This window comes from Caretta caretta, chromosome 27 (genome assembly GCF_965140235.1).
Source record: "Caretta caretta isolate rCarCar2 chromosome 27, rCarCar1.hap1, whole genome shotgun sequence".
Lineage (NCBI taxonomy): Eukaryota > Metazoa > Chordata > Testudines > Cheloniidae > Caretta > Caretta caretta.
In genome coordinates, this window is record NC_134232.1 from 12,380,219 (window position 1) to 12,394,992 (window position 14,774).

The window sequence follows — 14,774 nt, forward strand, 5'->3', positions numbered from 1 at the left end:
CACATCCACTGTACATACAGAGCTTGGAGACTCTTGGATGAGCAGGGCACAGTGCTTCTCTTCCGCCTCCTCCTTCCAGCTCCACATTGCCCCTCCCATCCCTGCTAGGTTCACACCAGCCTGGGGGCCTTGCAGGCAGGTGGGAGGCAGGGGTATGGTCCCAATGTGCAGTGTGAACCCAGCTGGGGGCAGGCAGGAGAGGCATGATGCAGGCCAGGTGAGGTTTTAAACGGGTAATAAATGAAGGCCAGATTACTGGTTCCATAAATAAGCAACAGCAAAGGCAGCGGGTGCAGCACAACCTTCCCAGGGACACAGGGAGAGTATGGTCAAGTTTCTCATTACAAGAGAAAAAGATGAGAGATGGGCTAAAACAGCCCTTTCTACACACACACACACACACACACACACACACACACACACACACACACACAATTCATGACAGGTTCACACAACACACACAGCACGTGACAACATGCATGCAACATGCATATTGCAACCATATGCAGCTTGCACGATAGGTACATGCAACACAGACAGCACATGTGACAACGTGCAGGCAACACAGACTCTGCAGTCAGCTCACATGCAATATGGCACATATAGCAGTGCAAAGCCAGTTGATTCTCTTTCTTGATCACATGAAGGAAGAAAGTTCTTCTCTTTCAGCAGTGAGGCCTTGGAGTGCTAGCATCTGAGAGTCATGTGCTGGGGGCACAGGGCCAATGGGACTCTGATGGGTAAGTGATCAGCCCCACTCCACAGCTTCCATCCTCCCTCATTGCTCACCATAGAGTCAGCAAATGCAGCCACACCAGCAGAGACTCACCTGGAACGTCAGGGGAAGGGTTGAGGAGCATGAAGGCATCGGACAGGCCGGCTTTGACAGGGTGCTGTGTGGCGCTGATCTCCAGGACCGACATGGGGATCTGGAACGGGGAGAGAGAAGAGGCCATGAAACCGTGGGGCTCCCCCTGAAGCTGTGTGCTTGGGACGCGTGTCTCAGGGGGAAGCAGCAGAGTGAAGGGCGATGAAATGGCTTAGCTGATGTGCTATTGAGTCTTCTCCCCTCCTATTTCCCTTACACCGCAGAAGCAGTTTTGAGGCTGCTGTTTTAGACCAGCCTGGGCCATACCGGGGTTTGCCCGTGTGTGTTTGGAGGTGCCCTAGGCCCATCAGCCAGGCCTTCCAAGGCTCAATCAATCCCCTTCGGAATAACAAGCATAGCTGGCTCAGGCACTGCATACAGGACATTAGTGCGGAGCGCATGTGACTGGCCGTCCTCTGGGTTAACAACAGCAGGGACTGAACTGGCAAACTCCTGAGCTAGATGCATGAGTCTCTAGCGTCAGTGAAAGAGCCAGGCTTTGTGGGTGGGGATGTATCAGACTCGTACCCTCTGTGGGTCAAGTCCGGGATGGGGTGTCACATAACACACACTGACCAGTGGTTTATATGTACAGACCCCCTTTCTCACAGAGGTTTGCCCTAACCTGGCCCTGCTGTGGAGAAGGAAGGCAGCCATTCTCCCTGCTACGCCTTCCCCCTCCCAGCATGTCCTTTGCTCCATCCCGTGCCTCCCACTCCAAATCCAGCCCTCCCCCATACCTCCCACTCTATTCCCAAGCCCCCACCCCCTTAATCTGCCCCATTCACTTCCCCACCAGACCCCCCTAATCCTATCCCACGTGCGCCATCTCGCCTCTGCTTGGAGATGCGCCTGGGTTGGAGAGACCTGCCCTGGGCTCGCTGAGCCCAGCATGACCTGAGGATGCAGTGAGTGTTCTCAGCATGGGGGCAGCTAAGCCATTGGAATGAGAGGGCCAGGGACTCCACAGTCACTAGCCCAGCCTCCTTTGTCTTTCCTTCGTGGGGTTTAGGTTTTGGCCCCCACCCTTCCCGCCCCATCTGCCCACAGGTGTTACAGCACCTGCAATAACCACGTCCCACGCAGCAGGTCCTGCTCACCTCCTTGTACCCAAAGATGATTCTCCCTTCGCTGTGCAGAGCAGCCTGGAATGTGAAGCTGCCGATGTCCTCCTTCCCATGAAGATAGACCTTGTCCCACTGCACCACAAACACTGTCCCTGGGGGAGAGAGGAGATGACACAGTGGGGCAGGAGGCAGCAGAGGAGATTGCAGGGATCAGTTTCATTCCCTGTGCACCATCTGCAACGACCATCCCATAGGCACTTGCAGAGCCGGTGTACTCGCTGTGACAACCTGGCTGCAGTCACATACATTACACCCCACACAGCACAGCAGCTGCAACAGTCACACACCCTCCCCACTTGCACACAAAAAACCCCAGCCCACAGCCACAACCAAACCTCACACAGCCTGAATCTGTTAGCTGGCTACTTCACCTTGAATGGTCCCTTGAAATGCACGTTAACTACTTATGCTAAACAATCTGTTCCACTTTGTATTTAGCAGTGACTATTTCCCAGAGGAAAGCTCAGAAACTTGTCTCTCTCACTAACAGAAGTTGGTCCAATAAAAGATATTACCCCCCACCTTCCTTGTCCCACAACCACACCCACCAGCTCCAGCCACAGACCCTCGCCTCTCCCCCCTGCCAGTAGTGCACCCCACACATGCAGGCTCAATGTTGCGCAACTAATTTGGCCACAGCCAAAAGTTCCTGGAACTAGCGTGAGTCATTTGGGATGGGACGATCCAGTTTTTACTCCCTCCCTTATCTCAATGGTATGGAGGAGCTGGCCCTTTCTTTTGCCACATGAGACACTCCAGATCCTCCTCTCCTGAAGTCTGCAGCCCATGGTTTTCAGTAGACCCAGGACTGAGCTCCAAATAAACCTGATTTTTGGTGCTCACCAGAGTGTCCTAAGGTCCACCCCGCACTATCAGATATACCAGCTCTGCTGCTAATCCTCTGAGCACGCACACAGGCAGAGACACACTCCCCCCAGGCCACATATAATACGTCACACACACAAGGATACATGTCACACACATTGCACATGGACACAGGCAGACACGTCGTTCAGAGGGACACACAGAGACAGACATGTCAAACAGAGGGACACACGTCAGACACAGAGATGCCCATTGACACAAAACACGGATGCACAGAGACACATCACGCACACAGGGACACACGTCTCTCTCTCTCTCACACACAAACACTTGCTACACCACCTCAAAGCAGGGGCATAAATTCCCAAGTCCGGCCTGTTTTAAATTCCCAAGTCCGGCCTGAGGTCCTCCATGCAGCACTGTTTGTGTACCCAGGACTGAGCCCAGTTGAGATGCCAGAGGCCAAAGCAGTACCAGGCCCCAAACGGTGCGTTCTCAGCACCTTGCCCCCGGACACTCCTGGCTGCTGCCTCAGCTGGTTCCTCTCCCCTGCTGTGCAGGGATGAGGGCTGCCCAGTGATCTTGGAATTCCGGGTGCAGGTGCCGAGAAGCAGCCAAGTTCCCCAGGGGCTCTGTGCATTGTGTGTGGCAGTGGGGCTGTGCAAAGGGCCAAGTGGGCCAGGGAAGCGGCTCACCATTGTCGAAGTACTTGATGGTGGAGTTGCGGGAGTAGCTGGGGTTGAAGTTGGCCATCAGGGGCGCAATGTATTGGGTGGCTGTGAGCATGCGGTGAATGACATCCCCCATGAAGATGAAACCTGGAGCGAGAGCAAGGGAAGGCAATTTACATGCCCATCCCCTCACCCCCACCCCACTGCCCTAGGACACCCGCTACCAGCTTCTCCCCCACCCCTTACCCCAGATGTCTCCCCACCACTGCCCCTGACTAGAGTTGGGGCTGAACTGAAGTACCCTGGAGCTGGGCAGTTTGGATCCCAGGTTCTGGCTCATGTGTCATGGTACCATTCAGCACTAATTAGAGAAGATGGACTTGACCACATAAGCCCCTGTGACATGGCAGTGAGCTCCACTTTACAGTGGGGTAAACTGAGGCACGGAGAGCCAAAGAGACTTGCCCAAGGCCACCCCACACATCAGTGGCAAAACTGGGATTAGGATGTGCAAAGGGAGGCTGGTTAGAGACACCCATGTCAGCCCATTAGGCAACACTGCCTCTCCAGCTGATGCTGCCTGTCAGCACACCCAGGCAAGACAAGTAAATGTGGCCTCACAATGCTTCACTCACCTCCTGTCGCTATGGTGATCTGCCGCAGGTGATGGCCATAAAAGGGAAAGTCAAAGGACAGGATGACTCTCTGTGGAGACAGACAGGGGACAGCATCAGTGTGGGAGCCACACTGGGAAGTGCCATGTCTGACCATGGGCGTCTGGGAGGGGCAGGTGGTGCTGCTCCCAGGGAGATGGGTTAAAGCAGCGGGGGACGCAGGGGCAGACAGCACTAGAGAGCAGTGTACTATCTTTCCAAGACATGCTGCGCCCTGCCCCATCTGGCATAGACTCTGGGCACAGCCCTGCTGAGAGGAGAAATGCCAGAAATTGATTCATCTGCCCCTTCGGAATGGGCTCCAGGGGGGACCCGGGGGAGGTGGAGTCCAGTTGGAGCACAGGCTGGGCCCACCCACATCTCCCCTGATACCCTGACAAGCAAAGCTGAACACTTAGCAGGTATTTGTGGAAGGCAAAGCTAGTCTCTAGCCTGTCTCTCTCCCATACAGGCACATGAGCTGTGGGGAGCTCCGGCCAAGGTACTAGTGCCCCAGGTCAGGAAATCCTGGAGAAGAGAGAAGCTGCTGGGGAAACATTCCCAGGTCACTGGCGTGGCACCATGGTGGATGCCCGATGCAGGGACGGCAGCAGCTAAGTGGAGGGAGGGAGCTCACCGAGGCCTGCCTGTGCGTGTTGGACAGGATCCCATGGACTTTCACTTGGCTTCTGTTGGCTTCTGCCATGTCGATCCAGAGCTCTTTGGTGCGCGCCTCCCCCGGCCCGTAGAACCGCGACATGTAGTAGCTATGGTTGTCTTCCTGCAGCCACAGAGCGCGGAGAGATGGGGTTAGCAGGTGAGGATGACAAGGATTGTGGAGACAGACCCCAAGGAACAAAATCTGCATTCAGATCTCCAACCAGCAGGAGCTCCCAGTGGGATGCTCGGGCAAACTAGGCTAAGGCGATCCTTGGTTGTATAAAGGGGAGTAGTGAGTATCAAGGAGCGGATTTTACCTTTGAATACAGCACTGGTGAGACCGACACTGGAATCCTGCATCCAGTTTTGGTGTCCACATTTTTAAAAGGATGTTACAAGACTGGAAGGGGTGTGGAAATGAGTTGAGAACCAGAGATGCCTCACGCTGAGAGATGTGAAGAGTTCAATTGGTTTAGTTTAGCAGAAGGCAGATTGGGAGGTCACCTGCTTACGGCATATATGTACTTTCATGGGGAGAAACTACCAGCTATTAAAAGACTCTCTGATCTAGTGGAGCAAGGCTGAACAAGAACTGAGGGCTGGAAGCTAAAGCCAGACAAATTCAAATTAGAAACAAGGCACAAATTTTTCACACTGCAGGTGACTGACCATCGGAACAAACTCCCAAGGGAAACGGTAGATTCTCCATTTCTTGGAGTCTTCATATCAACACTGGATGCCTTTCTGGAAGATGCTTTAATCAAACACAAGTTATTGGGCTCAATACAGGGGGAACTGGGTGAAATTTTTCTAAGTCTGACCTGTGTTACGCATGAGGTCAGACAAGATGATTTAATGGTTCCTTCTGACCTTAAAAATCTATGAACCTCACTCCCCATTCCCCAAAGCTCAGATCCCCATATCTATTCCTCACCACAGTCCTGAGGTGTAGGTATTAATATCCCCTTGGTGCAGATGGGGAAACTGAGGCACACAGCGGCTGCAAGAGGGGAATTCGCGTGGGAAGTGGTATTAGGCCTTGGGAGTTTCTGGCTCCCAGTTCCCTGCAAAGTGCATTAGGCCACAGTGCAATCTTATTATTGATAATAGCATCAGGCAGGCAGCACTGAAGAGGATAACGAAGCATTTTTATTAATTGGACTGTAATTAGAGTGGGCCTTCTATCCAAGGTTCTCAGATAACGAACTACACTTCATAGCACTGTTAGGAAGTAGATATTGGTATAGCCATTTTACAAATGGGAAAACTGAGTCCTAACAGGTTCAGGTTTCAGAGTAGCAGCCGTGTTAGTCTGTATTTGCAAAAACAAAAGGAGGACTTGTGGCACCTTAGAGACTCACAAATTTATTTGAGCATAAGCTTTCATGAGCTACAGCTTCACGTGACATGCTCCAGGTCACACAGCATCTCAGTGGCAGACCTGGGAACAGAACCCACAAGGGCTGGCACCCATTCCTTCTGCTCCACACTCCATCCAAAAGCTGGGAACAGAACTCCCTGCTCTACTCACTCGTCCACACTTCCCCTCCACGGAATCTTTCTTCATCTCTAGACAGCTGATAACCCTGAGAGGCCTAGGGCATGCAGGAGCTCTGCCAAGAACCCTGATGTGAGAGTCTGACCCGTCTAAAACAGCTGTTCATGAATATATCAAATGAAGCACACCCATGCTGGGCTCGGTGCTTGTTGTTTTGTGGCCCCTGAAGCAACATCAGTTACCCAGAGACCTGGCTGCAGCAGGACAGTTGCCCACCCATAAAGATAATGGCACCAAAGGGCATTGTTTTCTGGAGTGGAACGCCGCAGTCATTTAGCAGCACACAGCATGCACTGGGAGTCCAGACTCCTGGCTTCTGTTGCCAGCTTGGCCATAGCAAAGTTATGCAACCCTTCAGGGGAGCCTTTGCTACAGAAAAGCTGGAATAATCCACACCCCCAGGTGGTGTAATTAATCAGTTGCTCAGCATATGACCCTTGCTGACCCATACCAGAACGGGCGGCGACAGGCCTGGCCATGCCAAGGGAGACACAGCGTTTCAGAGGTTGGCTTCCTAATTGTGCCTAATTGTGCCTGTACGGAACCTGCTGAGATGCCCAGCTGGAAGAAGTCTCTTGTCAGGGAGACTGCTTCATGTTCTGCGAAACGAGAGGTGTCTTAATTTCAACTGGGAAGATGTCACTCGCCCACTCTGAGGCCATGCCAGGAGCCTCACTGATAACAGGGCATGATGGCTGGTAATGAACTAACATTTCCCCTTTGCAGTCTCTCCTCCTCCCCTCCTAGATCCCTCTTTTCCCTGTCACTCCTCCCAGCTACTTCCCCTCCCTAACGGCTCAGATGTCAGCAACCCTGTCTCTGCCACCAAGTTTGGTCTGATATTTCCTGACAGCACTGCTCATTGGGGACCCTACTACAGTCTTGCCCCAGCAGCTGCTGATTCCGGGGCCCATGCTTTTCTCCCCACTGTGCCATCTCTTGTGCCTGTGAATAGCCTCGCTATTAGGACAGTCTCCTCTGGGGGCAATGTAGCATCCCCTAGCGGCCACTGGGCTAGGAAAGAACATGCACAAAGGCCTGGGTATTTTAGTTCCCCTGCATGACCCCTCTGGCCGGGGCCCTGTGCAGCCTGGTGTCTGGATCCCTTCATTTGGTCTGGGTTGAAGCTTAGGACAAGGTGAACTGACTTAAGGCTGCAACACTCTGCTATTCCCCACCGCACTGCTCTGCTGTCGCACATCACTCCTGCTAGCTCAGTCCTGGGCTTTCTACAGCACCTGTGCATTGAGTCGCTAGGCTACACTCACGCCTGGGGCGCTGTACCTGAGCACCTCATCCTGCAGTGCAGCCCCTCACTGCTACTCCAATCTTGTCCCCGCCACAGCAGTGCCAATGCACTCCAGTTCTGGCCTCCTGTTCTCCCCGCCCTGGGATTTCCCCAGCACCTGTCTCATAGGCATTTCTATGTGCTCAATGCTAAACCGTGACAGCCCCGGCTATTCTAGTTCTGTTCCCCATATAGATCTGCTGACGTCTCCTAACTCTGACCTTCAGCACCTCCAACTATCCATGCCTGTGCCCCCCATATGCCTGTAATCCTGCTATTTTGGCTGTCTTCATCACCATTCTCTTTACCTTGTAACTGGGCACAATGGAGGACTGTGGAATTTACAAGCAGCAGAAAGGCGAAGGAAATAAAATCTGTAACTCAAAACAATTAACAGCGTCCCTGTAAATGGCAGGAGAAAACCACTCCTGACTTGAATGGTCTAGTATATTTCCCAGAGAGCCTTCTCCAGCTCTGCAAGACATGGAGAGGAACACGGCAGAAACTTGATTAAAATCCTCTAATGCAGTTTTATTGTGCTTCAGCAAAACTCCAGTGAAATGGTCTCACTTCCTTTCAAAAAAACCCCAAAACCAGCTTCATCATTATGTGACATGCTCCCCTAGCCCTTTCCTTGTGAACTGGATTAGCCCTTCGTTCCTCTCCAGTGCCTGTCACTCAGCAGCTCAAAAGTGATTTGTGAGCGTGATCAAAGCCTCGCAGCACCCACATCTCCACCTTACCGGTGGGGAAGCTGAGGCATAGAGCAGGGAAATGACTTGCCCACAGTAGGTCAGTTGCACAGCCCAGGCTTGCGTTCTAACCATCATAAAACTCAGTCTCTCTCTGTTCCGGGAACCCACTCACCTCTGCTCCTGATCCTGTTGAAGTCAATGGAAAGATAGGGGTTAGTTGGAACCCATGGTGATCTTACTGGTTTTATTACAGTAGCCCCTAGAGGCTGCTACCAAGATGAGGGCTCCACATAGTGGAAGGCAGCCCCTGCCCTGAAGAGCTTACAAATAGACAAGACAGACAAAGGGTGGTAGGGGAAACTGAGGCACAGAGCAGTGGCGTGACCTGCCCAAGCTACACAGGAGAGGCATTGGCAGAGTTGGGAATAGAATCCAGGTGTCCTGCCTCTAAGCCACTGGACCACACTGCTGATCTTGCTCTGCTTTTGCTAGCAGCCAGGTTGTCTCTCAGCCTAGCACAGAACAAGAGAAATGTACAGCTCCTCCTATCTAACCCCTGCACCATTACACAATAGCAAATGAAAAGCAATGTAATTAAAAGATCCTAATCCAACATGCAGGTAACCTGTGGAACTTCCTGCTGCAGGATATTGGTGAGGTAAACAGTTGAGCAGGAGGCGTGGACGTTAATGTGAATGAGAATTGCATTGGAGCAACACTAGCAAGGAGTACAGCAACAAGAGATACAAGCTCTTGGTGGATAAGATGATTATCAGGTAGGGGAGGGCAGAATTCTCCCAGTGTAGGATATGTTGAGGTCTAAATATGACCATCACCTTCACCGAAGTAATCTTAGCACAATGGGGAGCACTGTACAATTGTGGGATGAAAAATATGGCTTCCTCTGAAGCATCCAGAGATGCTTTTGTCAGAGATGAATTGTTAGTCTGCCAGTTAACGCTTGGGATCCTAAACTTTAAAATAACCTCCACACATAGAGCCTCTTTTAGGGGCAGGCGAGCAGGACGGTTACCTTGGGTGTCATCTTCCGGGGAGGTGGCACACCGCTGGGCCTTTTGTAGGGGGGTGTTTTTTTGCTCTGCTGATTGGCTGCCTATTGTGGGGGAGTTATTTTTTGGCTCAGCCACTCCAGGCGTAGGGGTGTGTGCCGAAAACATTTTCCACCCTGGCAGGCAAAATGCCAAGGGCTGGCCCTACCTGCATATGCGCGTACACACACAGCTAGGTCATCAGTGAGTGTCTATCTGCGTAGCTCCCCCCCCCCCCCCCCGACTTTGCTCTGAGGACCAGATCCCCAGCTGGCATGAATCAAGCTAGCCCCAGTGCACTCATCACCAATTTACGGCAGTTCAATGTCTGGCCCTCAACACGCACCAGCAGTTCACCCCAGCGTTCTGCGGCAGAGAGAAGGGAAAGCCGCTGCCTCAGGGGTGCCAACATTTGCTCAGTAACTGCACAGAGAAGCTTGCCGGGTGCATTTACTCAGAGTAACTGGAAGCAGAATCCTCTCCCCGCTCACCCTCTCAGTTGGGAGACACCCTGGATTCCCCAGGCTGGATTCAGCCATTGATCCAGGACTCTGTGATCTGGTGGATGGTTTTCATCTTGACAGTGGGCCAGGAGCTAATCTTCTTGTACCAGAATAAATCCAGAGTAACCCCTACTAGCTTTAAATGCAGATTTATGCCAGTGTAAACTGGGATCCTAGCTAGCCTGACCATTCCTTTAAGAGGCAGCATTGTCAACAAGGTAGGCGGTAGAAGTGGCTTCCCTCTCCCTTTGAGTGGAGGTGGGGCGAGCTTCATGCATCTCCATCGCCAAAATCACTGGGCCAAATTTGGTCTTTCACACACCACAGCACCCAGGGGACACTGTGTTCCAAGCAAGGGTATGGAGGTGGGCGGAGGAAGCCAGGGGTGACCCTGCTCTAAAGCGTTCATTTTACCCCTGGGATGTTCGACTGCGTAAACAGGAGGAGGGAGGGGCCAAATGAGTCCTTATCGCCCCCGCTCTGCTGCCTTCATCCTTTCCAATGTGTTCCCAATAAAACTGGGGAAAAAATATAAACAGCCAACATGGGGATGGGAGCTGGCAGCTGCTACTCTGAGTTCTCAGCCATCCTCATGACCTCATCTCTGAATCATTATTATGTCCCAATCCGTCACCTTGCTTTGGTTACAGCAGGAACTAAAGAGGAGAACTTTTGGATGCACAAATAAGCAGGGGGTGAAAAAAGGATGCGGGGAGCTGGGATGTTAAATGTGAGCATAAAGAGAGGTCCTTTAAGGAGACAAGCTGCAGCTAGTAGATTTCTCCCTTATTTTGCACTGGGGTCACTGCTTTGGAAGGGGATTATCAAGATCAGAGCCATTTTCCCCCCTTGCTACTTCTCTCTGTCTGATCAAAGAGACGAAAGGATTGTTCTTATGGTTAAAGCTCAGGATGGGGAAGGAGGCATTTGGTCAGGACTTGTGGGTTCTATTCCTGGCTCTGCCACTAACTCACTGTTTGGCCTTGGGCAAGTCACTTCCCCTTCTCTGTGCCTCAGTTTCTCCCTTGTTTACAACGGGAGATAACTCAGCCCCAGACTGTGCTTACAAAGCTAATCAACATTTGTAATGTAAGAGCCTTGGATGGAAGATGCTAATTTGAAAAGAAGGGAAAATCTGCAAACTTTCCAAAGCTTCCCAGGAGTTTTTGTTGCCACTATGTGGACCAGAGCCACCTGGAACTTTGCAGGGCTAGAACTCAGATCCTCCTGCTCCAAAAGCCCAGACTGAGCCAAAGGAGAATCTCTGCTAGCAGTGCAGGGCATATGACACACAGCAGGACAGTTTTTACTCTGTCCAACAGAGGGAAGTAGGGACACACACTGAGCTGGTATTGTGGGCAGAGCTTGGTTTTGCGGGTGGAGCTTGGAAGAGTGCCTCTATATTTTCACTTCTCCTAATTTGAACCTTTGGAACAGCTGTAGCCAAAACATCACAAGAATGCCCCTCCCCCAAACTCCCTCTCTGGGGCAGCTTTCTGCAGGACAACCAGGCAGTCTCTGCTGGGGGCAATGCCAAACCTGCCCCTCCTGCCAGCTAGGGTGACCAGATGTCCCGATTTTATAGGGACAGTCCCGATTTTTGGGTCTTCTTCTTATATAGGCTCCTATTACCCTCACCCCTTTTTTACACTTGCTGTCTGGTCATCCTACTGCCAGCTCTGTCTGTGAGAAGGCAGCTTGCAGACCCCTCTCCCATGGACTCAGGGTCTTGTCACTTCAGCTGTGTAGCTGAGACTGAAGTGAAAAACAGAACCCCGCAGAGAACCCCGCAGAGGGGAGTTCTTAACTCCTAGGCTGCTGGCATTCTATCAGCTGCGTAGTGAATGCTGGGCTGGGACGAACCTTAGAACGGAGGGGGGGAAGGCGGGAGGGGCCTGACAGAGAGAGCGAGAGAGAGAGATAATTCACACAGAGGCAGAATATTACACACACGATTTTCAGTGAAGTTGTGTATGCAAAAAAAGCACTTTATGGCAGCTGCATGTTCAAATAATCAATTTGCATGCTCAATCATGATAATTGCAATTGAGATCATTGCAGATGCTTTTTGTATTACTATTATTATTATAATATTTATTTTGCCTATGCAGTTCTGCACTTAGCACTGGAAAGAGCAGACCTCCGGTGTGTGAGAGTAGGCAGGAGAGTGTGTGCATGCGCTCTCTCCTCTCTCTCCTGCAAGTAGAAAGCCACCACCCTGGCAGTTTAGCTCTGAGCATTGCTGAAGCGTTCAGCAGACTGAGCAATGCAAGCCCAGGGCTGCCTACTACCTGGAGCTCATAACTACAGTCAACTGAAACCAGGAATCTTGGGTTCTTCCCAAAAAGACAGAGACAGGATGGAAGGGAGTGGCAGAGAGACAGTACAGGCACGGGGGAAGACAGATGCACCAAAGCAATAGCCATACAGCAGAAGAGATGGAGAGAGGAAAAAAACAAAAACAGAAGGTGGGAGAGTTCAGAGGGGGAGGAGAAGAAAAATACATAGGAAGAGACACAGAATAAAGGAGGAAAAGGGGCCTCAGTTTCCCTGAAGGGAGCTGTAATTAGTGATTTGGGCCATGCCAAAGAGACATCCACTAGCTGCCTGCACCCCATCTTGCAGCTGGGCACTGAATGTACCCCCATACCCTGGCAAACACCAGCCTCCTTCGAGCCCAGCCACCACCGAGTTTGGAAGGCTGAGTATTCCAGCTGGCGGCGTCCACTGCGAGGTGCTGAAAGACTGCCAGGCCCAGCCCACACTACTCTGCTCAGCTCCCGACCAGGGGCCTTGGGCATGACTGCATGCCACAAAGAGACGCTGTTGAGCTCCCCAGCCCAATTGCCTACAGACACCACCCCGCAGCCCCGACCTCCCGCCCACACAGAAATTTTTACCTGGGCCTTTATCTCCTCTGTTATTGCAGGCATTACAGATGTGCTTACGGGCCCCAACTGAAATTGGGTCCCTGTTGTGCTGCACGTACACAGTGAGAGATTGTCCTGGCTTCAAAGAGCTTATAGCCTGAATAGACAAAAGGTGGAACAAAGGAAGCATGAATATCCTCATTCTACAGGTGGGGAAACTGAGGCCCAGAGAATTAAGTGACTCTCAGAGGGAGCTTGCAGCAGAGATGGGAACAGACCCCAGGAGTCCTGGGTCTCAGTCTAGAACTGGGAACTGAACCCAGATCTACTATGTCTAAGCCAGTGCTTTAATCCCAAGACTATCCTTCCTCTGAAAGCCTCCCAGGAAACTGCTGCCATGTTACCCATGAGGTACCAACAAGTGCAGTCACATCTCCCTCCATATTCAGGCACCTCCTATGGTTCCCAGTTCATTTTCAAATGTAGCTCAAAAGTTACCCTCTCCTTCTTTAAACCTTTCCATGCTGACCCTAACGATCATGCCACAAACCTTTCTGCTTCCTTCCCCATTCAACCCCTGCCCCTCCAAACTGTCCATCACCCTCTTCTGATGCAAGAGCCTTCTCCCCAACAGCTCTTGCCTATCACAATGTTTGTTTGCAGTACTTTATTCAGCCACTAGGTGTCTGTGTGTTGTAGAGATCCTAACAGGGTGTGGGGTCCCTGGTAAACCAGAGATAAGGTTGGAACTCAAGCTGTGTATGCTTCTGTCAGTAGCTGTAGCTGCTTTCTTTCCTTTCAGATTGGGAATATTTATCATTCAAGATATTAAGACCCTACTGACTGGAACAGCTTCTCTGTTCCCATTCTGACCCCATTCTCTCTTATCAATTCTCCCTGTCATTTCAAATGTTATCTCAAATATTGCCCCTCCTCCAGCTACCCCTTCCTCTTTATCAGTTGCTGTCTCCCTCTCCCCCTGCTGGAAATCTAGTTCAGTAATTGCATTACAGAATCAAATCCCATTTGTAAATTTATTTCCGTTTATTGCTTTCTGTTCCTCCAGAGTGCCTACTCCTCGCTTCGGGCGTTTTGACAATCACCCTAACACGCAGGAAAAAAAAATTAATTCCAACAAATATACAATCAGCTGCCTGTAAAGCATCACAATAGCATGCACCCATAATGACAGAAGCAATAATGAGAGCCCCTCTGATTGCCTAGAAGCATTAACCCACCTGCTCCCCAGAGGGAACTACGCCACACAGCCTGAAGAGCAATGTGCCAGGGTCCTGGCAAACTAAGGTGGGGGGAAGAAGGTTCTGAAGCTGCTCTACGCCCAACCCCCCTCCCACACCATCTGCCCCCGAAAGAACATCACCTCCAGCTGTGGACATACCCTATTGCATTGATTGTAACCCACTCCCTACCTCATGCTCCCTCTGTCCCTTGCAAGGAGAAGCCCATCTCTACATGACCTCCAAGAGGAACAGAGGCTCCATGATGTAAGGTTCACATCCATCTCTGCTGCCCAAATGTCTGATCTCTTGTCAGCTCCCACCTCGAGGAGCCAGCTGTAGATGGATGTCCTAGTCCTGAGATTCTGCCCCTGGTCCTCCCAGTGGAGATGGGGAGCCATAGCAACCAAGGCATTGGGGCTGGGGATGGAGAAAAGTCCTGCCAGGGACGCATCCCAAAGCCAGGTATGAGCCCAAGTGGCAGAAGGCACATCCAGATTCCAAACCACCTGGATATTCGGTCTGGGCTTTGGGGTCAGCCCAGCATAAAGCCAGGGGGCGATTTGCAAATTCTGGATCTGGATGTTGAAGGCTGGGGTTGTTCAGCCCCCAAGTTTAGATTCAGGGCCCAATGCCGGTCTGAATCCCAGCTCTGTCACAGACTCCTGGCATGACCCTGGGCAGATCACTTAACCTCTCTGTGCCTCAGCTCCCCATCTATCCAATGGGGTGGATAGCCCTGCTCTGCCCCCAAGGGCCTGTGAGGGCA

The 14,774-nt window shown here is 51.7% G+C and overlaps 1 protein-coding gene across 5 annotated transcripts in view; it reads right to left on the reverse strand.

The window, feature by feature from the left end:
• Window positions 1-14,774, reverse strand: part of PLXDC1 (plexin domain containing 1) — a 50,498-nt gene that overhangs the window by 18,819 nt on the left and 16,905 nt on the right. For 4 of the 5 annotated variants that reach the window (XM_048830477.2, XM_048830475.2, XM_075123617.1 and 1 more), the window contains exons 3-7: window positions 4,782-4,925; window positions 4,127-4,196; window positions 3,516-3,638; window positions 1,969-2,087; window positions 830-929 (exon numbers count right to left, since the gene is read on the reverse strand). In XM_048830477.2, coding sequence (XP_048686434.2) covers window positions 830-929; window positions 1,969-2,087; window positions 3,516-3,638; window positions 4,127-4,196; window positions 4,782-4,925 — 556 coding nt within the window. The remainder of the gene's footprint in view (window positions 1-829; window positions 930-1,968; window positions 2,088-3,515; window positions 3,639-4,126; window positions 4,197-4,781; window positions 4,926-14,774) is intronic. The other variant, XM_048830476.2, reaches the window with a different exon arrangement.